The 17,613-nt window shown below is 35.9% G+C and overlaps 1 protein-coding gene across 2 annotated transcripts in view; it reads right to left on the reverse strand.

Moving 5' to 3' along the window:
• ZC3H6 (zinc finger CCCH-type containing 6) overlaps nt 1-17,613 on the reverse strand; it is a 52,769-nt gene that overhangs the window by 11,384 nt on the left and 23,772 nt on the right. For both annotated transcript variants that reach the window (XM_082671743.1, XM_082671742.1), the window contains exons 3-7: nt 15,197-15,319; nt 9,020-9,296; nt 6,420-6,553; nt 1,354-1,470; nt 615-728 (exon numbers count right to left, since the gene is read on the reverse strand). In XM_082671743.1, coding sequence (XP_082527869.1) covers nt 615-728; nt 1,354-1,470; nt 6,420-6,553; nt 9,020-9,296; nt 15,197-15,319 — 765 coding nt within the window. The remainder of the gene's footprint in view (nt 1-614; nt 729-1,353; nt 1,471-6,419; nt 6,554-9,019; nt 9,297-15,196; nt 15,320-17,613) is intronic.

The raw sequence follows: 17,613 nt of genomic DNA on the forward strand, positions 1-17,613 counted from the left end.
CTTACTGAAGGACAGTATACATATATATATATATATATATATATATATATATACACACACACACATATATATATTTATTTATTTATTTTTATTTATTTATTTTTTTAAAGGACCATATATAGTGAAATGCCATAGGGGTAGAGGTAGGAATACAACTGAAATGTATAGATTTCCAAAGGGAGAAGTAGGGAAGAATATATAGTGCTTATCATTAGGTGGTAAGATTTGATAAGACTTTGGTTTAATAATTTCCAACAATGACAATTTATTACTTATGAACCTAAGTAAATAATCATTTAGTCACAGAATAAATATGTTGCGAACTACTCCTTCAGGAAGCACAGTCTCTTGAAATACTTATAAGCTGAGTATATTAAATATGAAGTATATTTATTTCATAGATTTTTTTCCAAAGGGAAGTTATTTCGTTTCCCTAAAGAAAAAAATTCAGTTTGCCCTTTTGAAGTGCAAAGGCTGATTAGACCTGGTTTATATAACGTGCTATTTTAAATTTAAAACCAAACTAGGCTTTCTGGGTTGTACTTATGATTTTTAAAGTCTCAGTGATGCTTGAAAACTACAATATTTTGGTTAACATGTTTTTAATAAAGGATATTATGCATATAAATGCAGTTCTCTCCTTTGGTACAATATCCTTGTAAATAAAATTTGCAGATCTCTTTTCTCTTCTCCAACTCTGCATCATGATCAAATTTACATTGATCTCCCTGTTAACAAAAAAAGAAAAGAAGAAAGAGGGAAAAAAAAGAAACCACTGAATTGAATTTTCTCCATGGTGTTTCATGGTAGAACTATGGTCATATCTCCAGTCTTTAAATAATGAGCTAATAATAATTCAAACAGTCCTTAGAATTCTTGCCCAAGACAGTGGATGTGGCTCTTTGCAGAGAGCCAGCACAGTCAGCATGACCTCAGAGGATACTGCCTGGCTCCACCAGCACTCACCATTTGTAGCTGAGCTACTCTGGGGACTTATTTAACCTCCTGGTTTGGCCATGTTAAAAATGAGGATAGTAACAGTGACTACAATTCACTGTGTCACTGTAAAGATTAAAACATTTAATATTAGTAATCTACTTTGAACAGTACTTGCCATACAGTCAGCATCATGTGTTTGTTAAATAAAATCTCATTTCAACAAGTTATATTACTGTCCCAGAATATAATTAAATGAGTTCTGATATACAGTATTCAATGCAAGATACATTTTGAAGAACCAGTTTTATTACAACTATATGAGAAATGAAAAAACTAACCACCCCCTAAAATGACTTTACATTTTAAAGATTATTTCAGAAGTTAAAATGATTTATGATACCCCTATAAATTTACCTTAATACATCTCCCTTCCAGAAAGTATTTACAGATTTGTTTTCCTTTATGTTCCACTGTGTGCTGATTAATAAATTCCTGAGTCATAACCTTCCATTTTTTCCCTGGTTTACTATACTGCAAGAAAAAAAATTATTTAAATAAAACATATGAAGTAGTAAAAAGGTATTAAAATGTATAGTCAAATGAATCTAGAAAGCAGTATACATTGATTATTAAAAGTAGTGAAGACTGGACATTCTGATGCTATTCATTTACTTGGAGAGAGATATGCTTCTAGAAAAGTGCTTATTGCTATACTAGTAGTTGCAAAGAACGCTATTTCTAATTTAATGAGGACATACAACTACATTTTTCAAAATAAAATTATGAAAATCTTGAAAATTAACAACAATACTTTGGCAAAGGTACAATAAAATATTTACTCTCATGTACTGTTGATGGAAGACGTACAATATCCATACTGTTTGACACAAAATTTGTACTTTTCAGGATTATTCTGAAGGAATTATCAGGAAGGCACACAAAGAGTTATTCACAAAAATAACTACTGCAGAATTATTTACAAGTAAAACAAACACACAAAACAAAATCTAGAAATACTGTACCCATCCAAAACTAGGAGACAAGTCAAACACATTATGATACACTTAGGTGGTAGAATATTATACTGTCATTAAAAAATCATGGGATGGAAAGACAATTTGGGGACATAAGAAAATGTTCACAATACCTTACCAAGTGAAAATGTGACCCCAGTTTATAATAATAAAGACAAAGAAAAAGACTAAAAGAATATACCCCTACCTTTAACAGTGTATGTCTCTAGGTATATCTCTAAAAAATTATAGATTGCTTGCGTGTGTGGTTATTTTGTACTTTCTATAGGAAAAAAATGGAGGATGCATTATCTTTAACTTTTAAATTAAGAAAATTAAGAAAAATTAGTATGTGGTAGAAAATCTCACAGCCCTACCTGTTTTTCTTAGTTCTTCTCCTCAGTCTCCTATTCAACTTTTGCTACAAGTATAAGAGGGTGGAGTAGCAAGAGAGTATGAAGCTTAGCCAAGCTAAGGACTTCCACTCATGAGTGCTATAAAATATCACTGTTTTTCAGGTTCTTAGCATGCACAGTGCCTTGAACATCGAGGAGCTTAATAACTATTGATATTTGCTCTTCTGATGTGATATCAGTTTTCCCTTTTCCCTCAATTTGTTAGAAGATGGAGAACAAAGCACAATCTACTGAAAACAGGAAACTGCCTCTCAGCAAACACTTAAGGAAATAGATGGCTAAACTTAAATCTGACCCTCAGCGCTCCCAACTGATGAAATATACATTTTACTAGAAGGATTCTGAAAAAAAGTACAAGAATACCAGGAAAATAGAGAATCTTTGAGGTTCTTTTAAAAAAATACATATATATACCCAAATTGCCCAAGGAAAATGCAAAGAAACTGCTTATACTCTACTCTGATAGGATCATTTAAAATGTCTTAAATCTACGTAAATTTTACTTACAAACATTTTCTATTTCTAGGCTCACTTAGAACAGGTAGATATAAATGACCAGTTCACATATGCCTTCTGTACAAGGAACTGTGGCTGTAATAAAATAGGCAGCCAAAGAGAGTGCATTGTACAAAGTCAATGAGCCAACCTGAGGAATATAACTCTGAAATTAAAAAGTAAAAATATTAGGTAATCACCCTCCCCCCCAAAAAAACGCTGAAAAATGTACCAAGTTGTACCTATGTTTCATTAATAACTTACTCTTTCTATGTTACTTTCCAATGATATACCTCGTTGTCTTAACGGAGGATCGCTGGGGGCTGTTTTTTTCCAGTTTAGTTCTGTTTAAACAAGTAGCAAGTACTGCAGTACCCATAACTATGGGAAAACTGACTATAATCAAGGTATTCTAGAAAATCTAAAGCAACTTGAACAAAATTTCAGGATAAAATAAAGTGCCTAGAAGGTCTTTTAAGCTTGAGCGTACAGAAGAACCACAAATGTCCTCTATACATTTTAAAAATTTTTAATTTAATTTTTATTTTATATGGGAGTATAGCTGATTCACAATGTTGTGTTGTCCTCTATCCTTAAGATCTTTTATGAACTATAAGAGCTGGAAGAATGACAGAAGTAATCTAGTTCATCACCCTTACTGGACAAATATGAAAACTGAAGATTAGTGAAGTTAGTGACTTGCCAAAGTTTACGTTTCATGTTAGGAGAATCAAGATAGAACTGTTTGCACTGTATCACACTGTTTCAAAGAAAACACAATTCAAGAAAGAGGGAGAAGGAATTCTCTGGTGGTCCAGGGTTAGGACTCTGCGCTTCTACCGCAGGGGGGCATGGGTTTGATCCCTGGTCAGGGAACTAGGATCCCGCAAGCTGTGCGGTGTGGCCAGAAAAAAAAAAAAGAAAGAAAGAAAGAAAGAGAGAGAAGGAAAAGGCAGAGAAAGGGAGGGAAAAACCAAACTACCCACTTGGTGATTTTAAAATTTATTTACTCTAGAGGATGTATTATATTGGTATAGGGAACAAGAGCATAAAAGATTTTTTAAATATACTAAAAGGAGGAGGAAATTAAAGGATCTACTGGGAAAAGAATATGTATTTATAAAAAAAATTTAATAGCTACTATAAAGACTAAAAAATTTTAGGAGTTTTATGGCCAAAAGACTGAATAAGGCTTTAAAATCCATCAAAAGTTTGCATGTTCTGTGACTATACTTGAGTTTTCAAGAAAATTAGTGTGGACATGCAGGTATTCCTAAATTTATCTGGCCTTTGGAGGATATTATACTCCTTGAAAAGGCAAGGGTAAAAATGGGTCTATGTTGGCCACTCCAAGTATGTTCACTCTACCCTGGATGGGCCTCCACCAAAGCACTCCTGAACTTGAGCTGCTTCCTTGGACTCTGACACGCTCCTGCTTGTTTCTGGAACCGTAAGAAGAAATCTCTCATGAGAGCCAATAAACTGACATAGTGTTAATAACATATTTTAATCTTGATAAAGAAAGGAAACATATTCTAAATCTGATAAATGTAAAAGAAAGAATTTATTCTGATTTTCTACTACATGATAAAGAAATCTTTTAGTTGCAGCCCAGATCTGCAAACATCTAAAATGTTAGTGCTTGAAGAGGCCATTAGAATTAATACTGTACTCTAATTTTACAGATCGAGCAAACTGAAGCTCAGAGATAGGCAGTAACATGATCAACGCCACACTTCCTCGGAAGCTAATATTTTTTCACATATAGGGTATACGTACTGAATATAGAAGAAGACTTACTTAGAAAACATTCACACTAATTTCGTCTAGTGAAAGCAGCACATCCTAGACATCTACACGTGTCTAGAAAGATGGACAGGCAGGTTATAGTCACCCAGAAATTCTAAGTTTGTTTCCATGGAGCGGTGAGTTAAGAGTAAATGTTAGTAGGTGTGTAGGAAAGAGAGTTCATGGTCAAGTAAATTTTGAAAATGATGGGTTGAACAAAGTAAAACAGACTTCTTTATGCCTAACCTGCTCAGAGTGTTTAATACATTAATGTTGACTGAGAATCCCCAAGAGTAGCGTAGCATGTGCTGGGTTTCACAAATTCATTTGGGCCCAAACTTCTTTTTTCTGTTAACAACTCCCTAAGTAGTACCTTAATGAGTACATATTAAGAAATCTTTGCCCATTATCTTTAAACCCAGAAATGAGAAAATTGAGCATTTTCCAATTATAATATGTTACTATCCCTTTTCTTTTTTTTTTAATTTTTAAAAAAATTTTGCCCGCATTGGGTCTTTGCTGCTGTGCACAGGCTTTCTCTAGTTGTGGTGAGTGTGGGCTACTCTTCATTGTGGTGCGCGGGCTTCTCATCACAGTGGCTTCTCTTGTTGCGGAGCACAGGCTCTAGGCGCGTGGGCTTCAGTAGTTGTGGCACGTGGGCTCAGTAGTTGTGGCGTACGGGCTTAGCTGCTCCGCAGCATGTGGGATCTTCCCGGACCAGGGCTCAAACCCGTGCCCCTGCATTGGCAGGCAGATTCTTAGCTACTGCACCACCAGGGAAGCCCCTACTATCCCTTTTCTATCAATCAAGGTTGCAGCTACTGATAACCCACCCTTGCTCTGTACAATTCAATCAAATCTTACTGGAACAGTGGCAGAATACAGGAATTGGACCACTCTAATCCAGAAAGTCGCTACAAGGTTGAAATGTACTGTTCAGAGTTCAGTTCAATTCAACATGTATTTATTCAATACCTACTATACACATAATTCATAAATTCATCTTTCCAACCATTTATACCTCCTTTTTTCTCTTTTAATGATTTCAACTGTAATAAGTAAGTGAATTTACTGCTATCTCCCTTCTTGGTCCTGCTACGTATTGAGCTATTAGCATTTTATTGCCATTTGCATCTAGGGACCGTGACTCCTAGGAAAGGAAAGTACAACAGAGAACTAACAGAACAAACATTTTTGCTTTCAGACATATCAATTTTATTTTGAGGTGCTTTCCAACTTACCGATTTTATTTCGAGGGCACCAAAACGTGCATCTGTGTGCTACTATCAAAACTAATTAAAACAATACTTCTTTTCTGGAGTTCATCTATACTCATTCGATCTGAACTGGAAAATTTTCATTTACTAGGAAAGTAGCATTAAAATCACAATGCTGGGCTTCCCTGGTGGCAGAGTGGTTAAGAATCTACCTGCCAGTGCAGGGGACATGGGTTCAAGCCCTGGTCCGGGAAGATCCCACATGCCACGGAGCAACTAAGCCCGTGCGCCACAACTACTGAGCCCACGTGCCACAACTACTGAGCCCGCGCACCTAGAGCCCGTGCTCCTCAACAAGAGAAGCCACCTCAGTGAGAAGCCTGCTCACCGCAACTAGAGAAAGCCCACGCGTGGCACCGAAGACCCAGTGCAGCCAAAAGTAAATAAATTAAATAAATAAATTAAAAAAAAATCACAATGCTTTCTTTTGCAGCCAAATAAGTTACAAAACGGAAAAGCTCCTCTCCTCATTATATATAAATTCTCAGTACCTCTTGAAAGTCATCCGTTCCTGAAAACACATTAGGCCCTTTATTGGCCCTTCCTCCACGGTCTTTGCGTTTGATTTTCTTCGGCAAGCCGCGTCCACGAGCAACATTAAAACTTTTAACCCTCTGTTCAATACCTAAAAAAGTTAAAATGTACTTCAGATAGTTAAAACAGCACACTAGACAATCTACTAGTTTACAGGGAATAGCTTATTTTAAATAGTCTATAATGTACAGTGTATTCTTTTTTTCCCTTTAGATTCAGTGAAAACAATTAATTCAGTCTTTACATTTTACTTCGTGGGTACTGCTCCTTATTGTTTTGTTTCTTAAGGGATGTTAACAACATAAGGAAGGCAAGAAACAAGGACATATACATGGCTGGAGAGATCAAATCTAGTTTTATTCTTCTCAATTTTCCTTAGAATAAGCAATTAACAATGTTTTCTGTTTTTAAGAGAATTAAATATTACATTCATCTCTAAGGAAGACATTGTAGGTATTCGTGATTAATTTGTGGCAAATTGAGTTTCTACTGATAATGTTGAACAGACATCACATATATCTCCAAGCAAAATTTATACTTGTCTTTTACTTTTGAAAAACTTGATATTTAAAAGTCTCTAAAGAGATACTCAAATGACTAAAATTATATATTAGGGTAGTAAGTTACAATACAAAGTGATTTCTCATTATATCAAAGTCATACTGAACTAATAAGTTTTCTAATGATATTAAACCTACAAAATAGCCAATAGATATATAGAAAAATGTTTCACTTCATTAAAGAAATCAAAGAAATTAAAAATTTAAAGATAACATAACTATTTTCACCTCATAGAATAATGTTGGTAGGGATTTGGAGAAATTGGCATTTGCACACACTGGCAGGGGTGTTATAAATGGCTACATCACCTTTTTGGATATCAACTTTGTATATGGATCAAAAATCTTCAAATGTAGCTATGTCTTTTGACTCAATTCTATATTTCAGCATTTACTCTCAAAAAAAAAAATGTTTGCCAAGATGTGTATAAATATGCAGGGTTAATCAGAGAATTTTTAAAAATGGGTGCAACTTAAATCCCAAATAATTACTAACAAACAAACCTAACAGTTTAGTAGACAAATTATGGCATATCTACTTAATTGAATAGAATGTAGACATTAAAATCTACTCATTAACATCAGAATGACTGAGGTACAATTCACAGTTAAGGGAGAAAAACAAGTTATAACAGTGTATATAGTTTTTTGTTAAAAAATAATTGTCAAAAAATTCTAGACGAATGTATACCGGGGAATTCCCTGGCAGTCCAGTGGTTAGGACTCCGTGATTCTACTGCAGGGGGCCTGGGTTTGATCCCTGGTTGGGGAACTAAGATCCCACAAGCTGTGGCACAGCCAAAAAAAAAAAAAACAAAGTATACCAAAAATATTAATAGTAATTGTCTCTGGGAGTAGGGATTCAAACTGCTTTTGTTTTATCTTTGATCTTTGCTGGGTTATCTTTTCTACACATAGAAAAAGTTTTCTACATTTGACCATATATTATTTTCATAATTCTGGGGGAAAAATGAAAGTCAAAATAAAATGCAATACTCAATTCTTTAACAGAACAAACAGAAAGAGTTTGAAAGGAAGAACCCCAGGTGGGAAGGGATGAACAAGGCCTCTACATTCCCCTTATTCCCCAAGTGGAATGATCCCTGACACCACTATGTCTGGACTCCAGGAACAAACTTACTAATTACAATAGCATATGCATAGACAAATTCCTGTCTCTTTAGTTCAACAAAGCCTAGATCCACATTTTTCAAAGGAATTTTGCTTGGAAATCAAGAAAAAATAAAGCCATAAAAATAACCAAATTTACTCGTAACTGATTCCTTTTTTCAATGATAATTAAATGATAGTTACATAGGGCTTGGTGCTCACTACTTCACCTCAGCCTCATCTCGCTCCAGTTTTCTTGAAGCAGACATATTGACTGGACAGTTCTTAAGGCTGATTTGACCCTGATGTTACCCATAATTTCTATGGCAATCTTGTACTGGTCTCTCCAGGGACGATGTACCTCAATATAGCAGATGAATAGGTTATCACTCCAGAAATTTCTTTAGATTATGTTCTTATTTCTGATCCTGAAGGATGTCTATAGTCCTGAGTACATTTACATAGTGAAGATGATCACTACATTTTAAAGCCTAATAAAAGAATAGCTTCCCAGGATTCTGTCCTTAACAGGTCTAAAACATAAAGTAACCCAGAGTAACAGAGACAGCTGAAAAAGGTAGGTTATTTCTTTCAGTATACTGATACCATATAGAAGGGAGGGGAAAAACATAACAGGAAAGTTGTTTTACATTTTTATACACTTTAAAAATATTAAGAAATCTTTTAGATTCAAATTTTAAAATATCATGCAGATTGAAATATTTGTAGATTTTTGTCCTCAAGGTCTACAAATAAAAAAAAAACGAATTCAGGAAGCACAGGAATAAGCTGATCATGAGAAAGGGCAAAGAAATTTAAGATTTTACTTCATATTTACCTGTTTTAATAAGGTTCTCATGTTAAAAAACAGACAATTTCAAACTTACCTTGCTGGATCCCTTTCAATCTTTGTTTTTTCCCTGGTTCTTTAGAAAAGGATGATCCTAAAGCAGTATTTGAGGTTTCTTTAGCTTGCCTGTATTGTTTCAGCCGACTGGCAAAATCTTCCTCTGTTTCCTGACTGTAGTTACCAAAGTTGTCATCACTGTAGTTACCAAAGTTATCATCACTGTAGGTACTGTACTCATCATATTCTTTACTTTTAAATTTTCTGTTATGTTGACTCTTCTTTGATGCCATGTAGCTTCCTGATATATGTCCATGCTAAGTGAAAACGCACAACCATTATCAAGATTTTTCAGTTATATATAGGAATTGATAGTAACACAGGACATCTTTCCCCCCCCAGAAAGCTGGGAGAAAGAAGGGGAAAAGACAGTTATTAGTTCTGCCTCTTGGTTAGAACTTATCTATGGCACTATTTAAAACTAAGTTCAAAAAGCTAAATGCTACTCTGATGTTATTAAACATTATAATGTTCATAGAACATTGCTGGAGAGTGTGTCTTGTTCACTTTTTGTTTTCCATGCCCATGTCTTATGTTTCTCATGCTCCATGCCTCGATATTTATACACATAAGAGTACTTTAAAATCCATACTGTCATACAAAAATTCCGTCTCCAAAAAACTGAAGAGGTCTTTTTGAAAACAGAAAAAAAAAATAGTGAAATAGCTTGGAGCAAGGGTAGAAAATATATAGAGTCTCCTAAGATTCAAAAATTCCCACATGACACGTTTAAGCATATTATATTTAATTAAAAAACTATATGTAAAGTCAAATTTGTAAAAAGAAAATATTTATATTTGAGGTCTAATAGAAAAAACAGAGATTTCCCTAATAGTAAAAAACATCTAATGAATAAATTGCTCATTAGAAACTATTTATTGCACTTATACATTATTAATTTTATTGCTTTTTACTAAAGCATGTAAAAACAAAAAATACATTGTAGTCCTAGAAGTTCATTTAATGATAGTATTCAAGTATATCTCTATTTACTGAAATATTTTTATTACTTCTATCATATCTATTGTCAATTTTTTTATAAGAAAGCAAGAAAAAAATTGCACATAGGGCTTCCCTGGTGGTGCAGTGGTTGAGAGTCCGCCTGCCGATGCAGGGGACACGGGTTTGTGCCCCGGTCCGGGAGGATCCCACATGCCGCAGAGCGGCTGGGCCCATGAGCCATGGCCACTGAGCCTATGCGTCCGGAGCCTGTGCTCTGCAATGGGAGAGGCCACAACAATGAGAGGCCCGCGTAGCGCAAAAAAAATTGCACATAATTACAGCTTGAGGATCTAGAAAAAGTCAGACCATGACTCGTTTTCAGTTTAGTACATTTTAAATGTGATATAAAAATACTGCCCTGGCAGAATACCAACACGAGACTGTGTTTTTAATAAAATGCAGAGAACATACAGAGTGAAGTAAGTCAGAAAGAGAAAAACAAATATCGTATATTAACTCGTATACGTGGAACCCAGAAAAATGGTACAGATGAACTGGTTTGCAGGGCAGAAATAGAGACACAGATGTAGAGAACAAACGTATGGACACCATGGGGGGAATGCGGGGGTGGGGGGGCGGGTGGTGGTGGTGGTGGTATGAACTGGGAGATTGGGATTGACATATATACACTAATATGTATAAAACAGATAACTAATGAGAACCTGCTCTATAAAAAATAACAATAAAATAAAATTCAAAAAAAAGTAAAATTCAGAGAAATATTAAGTCCTTTTCAGCAATTATAAAATAGAGAAAAAGTATATAACTAAAGCAATCAAGAAAATCAATTAGCTCATCAGTTTTAAATTTTGAAGACATTATATTAGATTTCCAAATTTTTTTAAGCAACATTTTTAAAGTTTATAAACTGTTCTCAGTCTAGCACTTCAGAAATTCAGAAGGGGATCTACAATTATAGCCAAAAGACTGTTTCTTACATTTAAAAAAAAGCCACTATGAAAATAAAACAAAAAATAATTGCTTTGATTAAGTTGAAGATTTATTAGTTGAGTGGTACTTACATTTCCTTTTATAAAAAATGTGATTACATTAATTCTTCAAAAATATATTTCAATGCCTAATGAGCAAGGATTACTCTCTGTTAATGGGCGAGTATGAATTTTTCTCTAGAGATTAGATGCTTTTCACAAAAGCTTTAAGTCTTAATATTAATCCAATTCTCTGATTTTTCACATCCTTTACAAAAATAATCTCCATAATTCCTACTTTTTCAAGCAGAATTATCCCTAAACTTTCAATCCATCCCTCCCTTGTTTTCCCAACTGCAAATAATCCTAATAGCCCTCTAATTATGCAAACCTCAGGGCTTCTTCTGCAGTGACAGACTAATGTGGCTTGCTGCAGTGCTTAGTGTTTGCATCAGGGCACCACCCATGCGGTGCAAGCTCTCCAGGAAGCGCTAAATGAATGAGGGGTTACAGAGCAGCCCCAGTTCTCTAGGAGAGTATCTCCTCGTGCTTCACATGTTCACCATTTGGAATGAACAAAATGTACTCACCAGCAAGGATCTAGCAAGTATTTTTAAAAGCCCTCCTAAAGATAAAAGAAATGAAAAAGACTATAAATTTTACTGAAGGATATAGTTTCTCCAATCACTTTGCTTATTGATTATTAGGCTATCTACCTGCTAGAATGTCTGTGGGGGCAGATTTGGTTTCTGTTACACAGGCTGTCACTCTAAGCATGAAATAAGAGAACAGGAGACCCTGAACAAGGATGAGGAAAAAGGAGATATATTAAGTACTAATTTAATAGCTAATTTAATAGCTAGATGCTAATACTATATTCTATTGTCGGCCTATAACTGTAGAAGTGTCATATAGTAGATACTCGTTATCTAATCAAATGAGATTTTTAGGATATACTTTCTAACCTCGGTGAGTCAACACTAAACCATATGTGAAGGAAATGATCCTGAACTTTCTCTTTTAATGGCAGACTAGGTAATTTAATTCAGATCAGTCCTCCTCCTAAAAAAATGCAGCAAAGATAGACAAGATATTTCTTTCAGACCACTGTAGACATCAGAGAGCTAACAAATTAGTGAAGGATTACTGAACCGTTTCCCATGGAGTAGATGAAAATCCCCAGAAGTGAGCAGTACTTGGAGCTGTTTTTGCTCTGAAAGCATCAGCCCAGCATGAAAAATCATCTGAAAAGGTTCAACAGCACTTTTGACTATCCTTTCAATCTTTGGGAACAAAAGGAGTCCAGAGTCTGGAAAAAGCGGAAGCCTTAGCGACCCCCACCCACCAGAACTCAGAAAGTCTGGGGTTTTTCAGATACATGCACACTGACCTGAATACTCCTCAGTGCTCCTGAGAGCATTAGGATTTTTCTAGCACAAAATAATATTCAGATGGAAGATTCTGTTCATACAGTGCAACATATTTAAGGAAGACATAAAGTATATCATGTTGTTTTAATTTTTTTTCTGTTTAAAACACATCAAATAATGTTTGCACTTGAAGAGGTAGGTGGCACAAAATTCATATACTGAAGCCCTCACCCCCAGTACCTCAAAATATGACAGTGTTTAGAGAAAGGGCCTTTAAAGAGGTGATTAAGTTAAAATGAGGATGTTAGGGTGGGCCCTGATCCAATTTGACTGCTGCCCTTATAAGAGGAAATTTGGACACACAGAGACACAAGGAGTCCACGTGCACAGAGAAATGACCATGTGAGGACAAAGCAGCACGAAGGTGACCATCTACAAGCCAAGGAGAAAGACCTAAACAGATCCTTCCCTTGTGGCCCTCAGAGGAAATCAAACCTGCCAGCACCTCGATCTTGGACTCACATCTAGCCTCCAGACTGTGAGAAAATAAATTTCTGTTGTTTAAGCCACCAGTCTGTGGTATGTTGTTATGGCAGCCCTAACAGACAAATCCATGACATAGTCTTTATTTTCAAAGGTTTAAAATTTGTAGCATATGTCTTATAAAATATTTTTTTAATATCAGAAAGCAAAGAATGAAATTGAAAGTTTAATTTTTCTCTTTAAAAAGCAGTAACTCAAAACCACAGTGAGATATCATTTCACACCAATTAGGAAGGCTGTTATCCAAAACAAAACAAACAAACAAAAACAGAAAATAACAAGTTTGACAAGGACGTGGAGAAATCAGAAAAATCTCATGCATTGTTGGTGGAAATGTAAAATGGTGCAGCCTTTGTGGGAAACAGTTGGTAGTTCCTCAGAAAGTTAAATGTAGAAATAACATATCATCAAGTAATTCCACTCCTAGGTCTATACTCCAAAGAATTGAGAGCAGGGTCTCAAAGAGATACCTATACACCCACGTTCATAGCAGCATTATTCACAATGCGCAAAAGGTGGAAGCAATCCAAGTATCTATCGACAAAATGTGGTATATACATATAATTGAGTACTATACAGCTCTGAAAAGGAAGGAAATTCTGATACGTACTACAACACAGATGAACCTTGCAAAAATTATGGTAAGTGAAATAAGCCAGACACAAAAGGACAAATACAGCATGATTCCACCCATATGAAGCACCTAGAGCAGGCAAATTCATAGAGATGGAAAGTAGAATAGTGGTTACCAGGAGTGGAGGGAGGGGGAAATTAGGTATTATTGCTTGATAGGTACATGGCTTCTGTTTAGGAAGATGAAAAAGTTTTGGAAATGGACAGAGTGATGGTTGCACAACATCATAAATAAACTTAATGTCATTGAACTGTATATTTTAAAATGGTGAAAATAGTGAATTTTTCCAAAGACATACAAATGGCCAACAGACACATGAAAAGATGCTCAACATCACTAATCATCAGGGAAATGCAAATCAAAACCACAAGGATAGGGCTCCCCTGGTAGCACAGTGGTTAAGAACCCGCCTGCCAATGCAGGGGACGCGGGTTTGAGCCCTGGACCAGGAAGATCCCACATGCCGCAGAGCAACTAAGCCCATGTGCCACAACTACTGAGCCTGCGCTGTACAGTCCGCAAGCCACAACTACTGAGCCTGCATGCCACAACTACTGAAGCCCGTGTGCCTAGAACCTGTGCTCCACAACAAGAGAAGCCACCGTGCACCGCAATGAAGAGTAGCCCCTGCTCCCTGCAACTAGAGAAAGCCAGCACACAGCAACAAAGACCCGATGCAACCAAAAATAAGTAATTAATTTTTAAAAAGCACAAAAACCCACAAGGACATATCACCTCACACCTGGCAGAATGGCTATCATCAAAAAGACAAGAAATAACAAGTGTTGGTGAAAATGTGGAGAAAAGGGAACACTTGTACGCTGTTGGTGGTAATGTAAATTGGTGCAGTCGCTGTGGAAAACAGTACAGAGGTTTCTCAAAATATTAAGAATAGAACTACCAAATATCCAGCAATTCCACTTTGGGGTATTTTCCCAGAGAAAATAAAAACACTAATTCGAAAAGATATATGCACCCCTATGTTCACTGCTGCATTGTTTATAATAGCCAAGATATGGAAGCAAGCTAAGTGTCCATTAACAGATGAACGGATAAAGAAGATGCAGTATATATATATATATATATATATATATATATATATATACATGCAGTATATGCAGTATATATACAATGGAATATTACTCAGCCATAAAAAAGAATGAAATCTTGCCATTTGTGACAATAAGGACGGACTTAGAGGGCATTATGCTAAGTGAAATAAGGCAGATAGAGAAAGATAAATATCACTATTATTTCTCTTATATGTGGAATCTAAAAACCAAAACAAATGAGCAAACATAACAAAACAGGAACAGATTCACAGATAGAACAAACAAGTGGTTACCAGAGGGGAATGGGGATGAAATAGGTGAGGGAGATTAAGAGGTACAAACTTCCAGTTGCAAAATAAATGAGTCACAGGGATGAAATGTACAGCATGGGGAGAACAGTTAATAATAGTGTAATATCTTTGTATGGCGACAGATGGTAACCAAACTTATCGTGGTGATCATTTTATGTACAGAAATATTGAATCCTATGTTGTGCACCTGGAACTAACACAGTGTTGTAGGTCAATTATACTCCAATTTAAAAGAAAAAGAGAGAGAAAAAGAAATAGTTAAAATGGTAAATTTTATGTTCTGTATATTTTATGACAATAAAAATAAAGGCAATACCTGAGGAAATGGAATGTCATAATCCCTGTAGAAACCACTTCTTTTTCTGTGGGAACTTTCTGTATGTTCGACCTCTGAATCAAGGCTGTAGTCTGAACTATCATCACTGGATGGAGAATTATGCTAAAAGAAGGAAAAACCAAAAATGTTACATTTACAAAAGGAAAAAAAATTTAACTAGTATCTAGATAAGCTTGTTTCAGCCAGAGGTGCCAACCAACAGATTATATTATCCTAGTAGGTTCTGCATTAACTGGAAAATTCTTGTTCCAAAGACCACCTCCACCCCAACTCCTCTGAAATTTTCTGAGGAATAGTACATCTTCCTCTTTTCTCGGGGATTTTAATGGCAGCATTTTCCCCATCATCCCTTTGGCCCAAGGACTTCAAATAGAAAATACTGCACCTCTATGCTCTAAAGTGATCTTAAATTTAAGTTAATCTTTATTTTTAAAATCTTTGGCTGCGTTGGGTGTTTGCTGCTGCGTGCGGGCTTTTAGTTGCTGCGAGCGGGGGCTACTCTTCGTTGCAGTGCACGGCTTCTCACTGTGGTGGCTTCTCTTGTTGTGGAGCATGGGCTCTAGGCACGCGGGCTTCAGTAGCTGTGGCATGCGGGCTCAGCAGTCGTGGCTCGCGGGCTCTAGAGCGCAGGCTCAGTAGTTGTGGCGCACGGGCTTAGCTGCTCCGTGGCATGTGGGACCTTCCTGGACCAGGGCTCGAACCCGCGTCCCCTGCATTGGTAGGCGGATTCTTAACCACTGCACCACGAGGGAAGCCCCTAAGTTAATCTTAAAGGAAATAAAATTGGTTCCTCATCACCAAAAAGAGTCCTAGAACATGAATAGAGTATGAAGTAATTTATTTTTACCTAAAACAGCTTTAGAGTTCTTAATCTATTGCATAAGTACCCTAAATCTAAAAGATATCAAAACATTCCAAATTATAAATATAACATAAATCCAACCCACAAAATTGAACAAAGATGAAATGCAAACCACAAGTAATTGACAGTGATTGACAAATATCAAGAATAAGCTTTTTCAAGTATGAATGCAATTTCAAAAAAAAAAAAATCACGAAATATCCTCCATCTAGCCAAAATAATTACCTTCCCAGGTTGAGCACCCTCTTTAAAAAAATTTTTTGAAGTTCTTATCAACAAAGACACTGACTCTGTATTTTATCATCCTTGCATTCCCAGCATCTAAGACTAGAACAAACTCAGTAAAAATGTGCTGAACTAAATTGACCTCTTGATACTTTTACAGTAGAAGGATCTGTTTTCTTCTACTCCATTCTTAAATGCTGGTTTAAGAAGACAAACTGTTTTCCTCCACCTTGTTCTTAAATGTTCTGGGGTTTAGTTTTGGGGTGCTGTTAATTCTGCTTTTGTTGATCTGATAGGTGATATGAAGATCTTTTTATAATTATGCTATGAAACGCTTCAAGCTTAACTACCTAATCTTTTTGGTTAGGACTTGAAATAAATATTGTCCATTTAAAAGCCAAGTTTGCTCTGTTACTAGCAGAAGTCAGCTCTGGCTCAAAAGAAAACCTTTACCTTGAAGAACACTAAAGGGGTAAGGCTTGCTTAAGAAGAAGTTCAAACAGAGGCATTGCTTCAGGAAGAGCCATCAGAGAAGAGAAGATTCTGTTTAAGGGAGAAGATTCTTCAGGCTAGCCCCCCGAAATGAGTCTAGAACACAGACGTTAAGAAGTCATTAGGAAGGCTATTATAAAAAAATATGTATGTGGCTCACCTATAGTAATAAGTAATTATTAACCCAAAATTAGCAAATTGGACTACATTAAAAATAGCTGGAAATAGTAGAGAGTAATTAAAAATTATTAAATTTTTAAGTGAAAAGGATAGTATACTTTTTTTATTTCAGAATTTTTGAGTTTCTTTTTTTTGGTTATTGTTTGGTATCTGTTTGGTGTTTGAAAGTGTTCCCTTAATTTTGTTATTTTACCTATAATACACTGGTGGATTATTTTTTTCAATACACTTGGTTGGTAAGTACTAAAGTTCAAGTCTAGGGACTTTCCTGGTGGTCCAGTGGGTAAGACTCCACGCTCCCAATGTAGGGGGCCCTGGTTCGATCCCTGGTTGGGGAACTAGATCCCTCATGATGCAACTAAGAGTCCGCATGCCACAACTAAAGATCCTGCATGCTGCAAAGAAGATCCTGCATGCCACAACTAAGACCCAGCCCAGCCAAATAAATAAATGTTTTAAAAATAAATAAAGTTCAAGTCTCAGTGATTATGCTTTCTATAGAACTCTTAACAAACATGACACCACAACGTGGTGAGTAAAGAGGGCAAAAGACATAGTCAAGAACTAATTAACAGGATAGACATTTAGTGACCCCTTTAAATATTCAAACAGTAACAGAAAGAATTTAGGGACTTCA

This window comes from Grampus griseus (assembly GCF_964374135.1).
Source record: "Grampus griseus genome assembly, chromosome: 15".
Taxonomy (NCBI): Eukaryota; Metazoa; Chordata; class Mammalia; order Artiodactyla; family Delphinidae; genus Grampus; species Grampus griseus.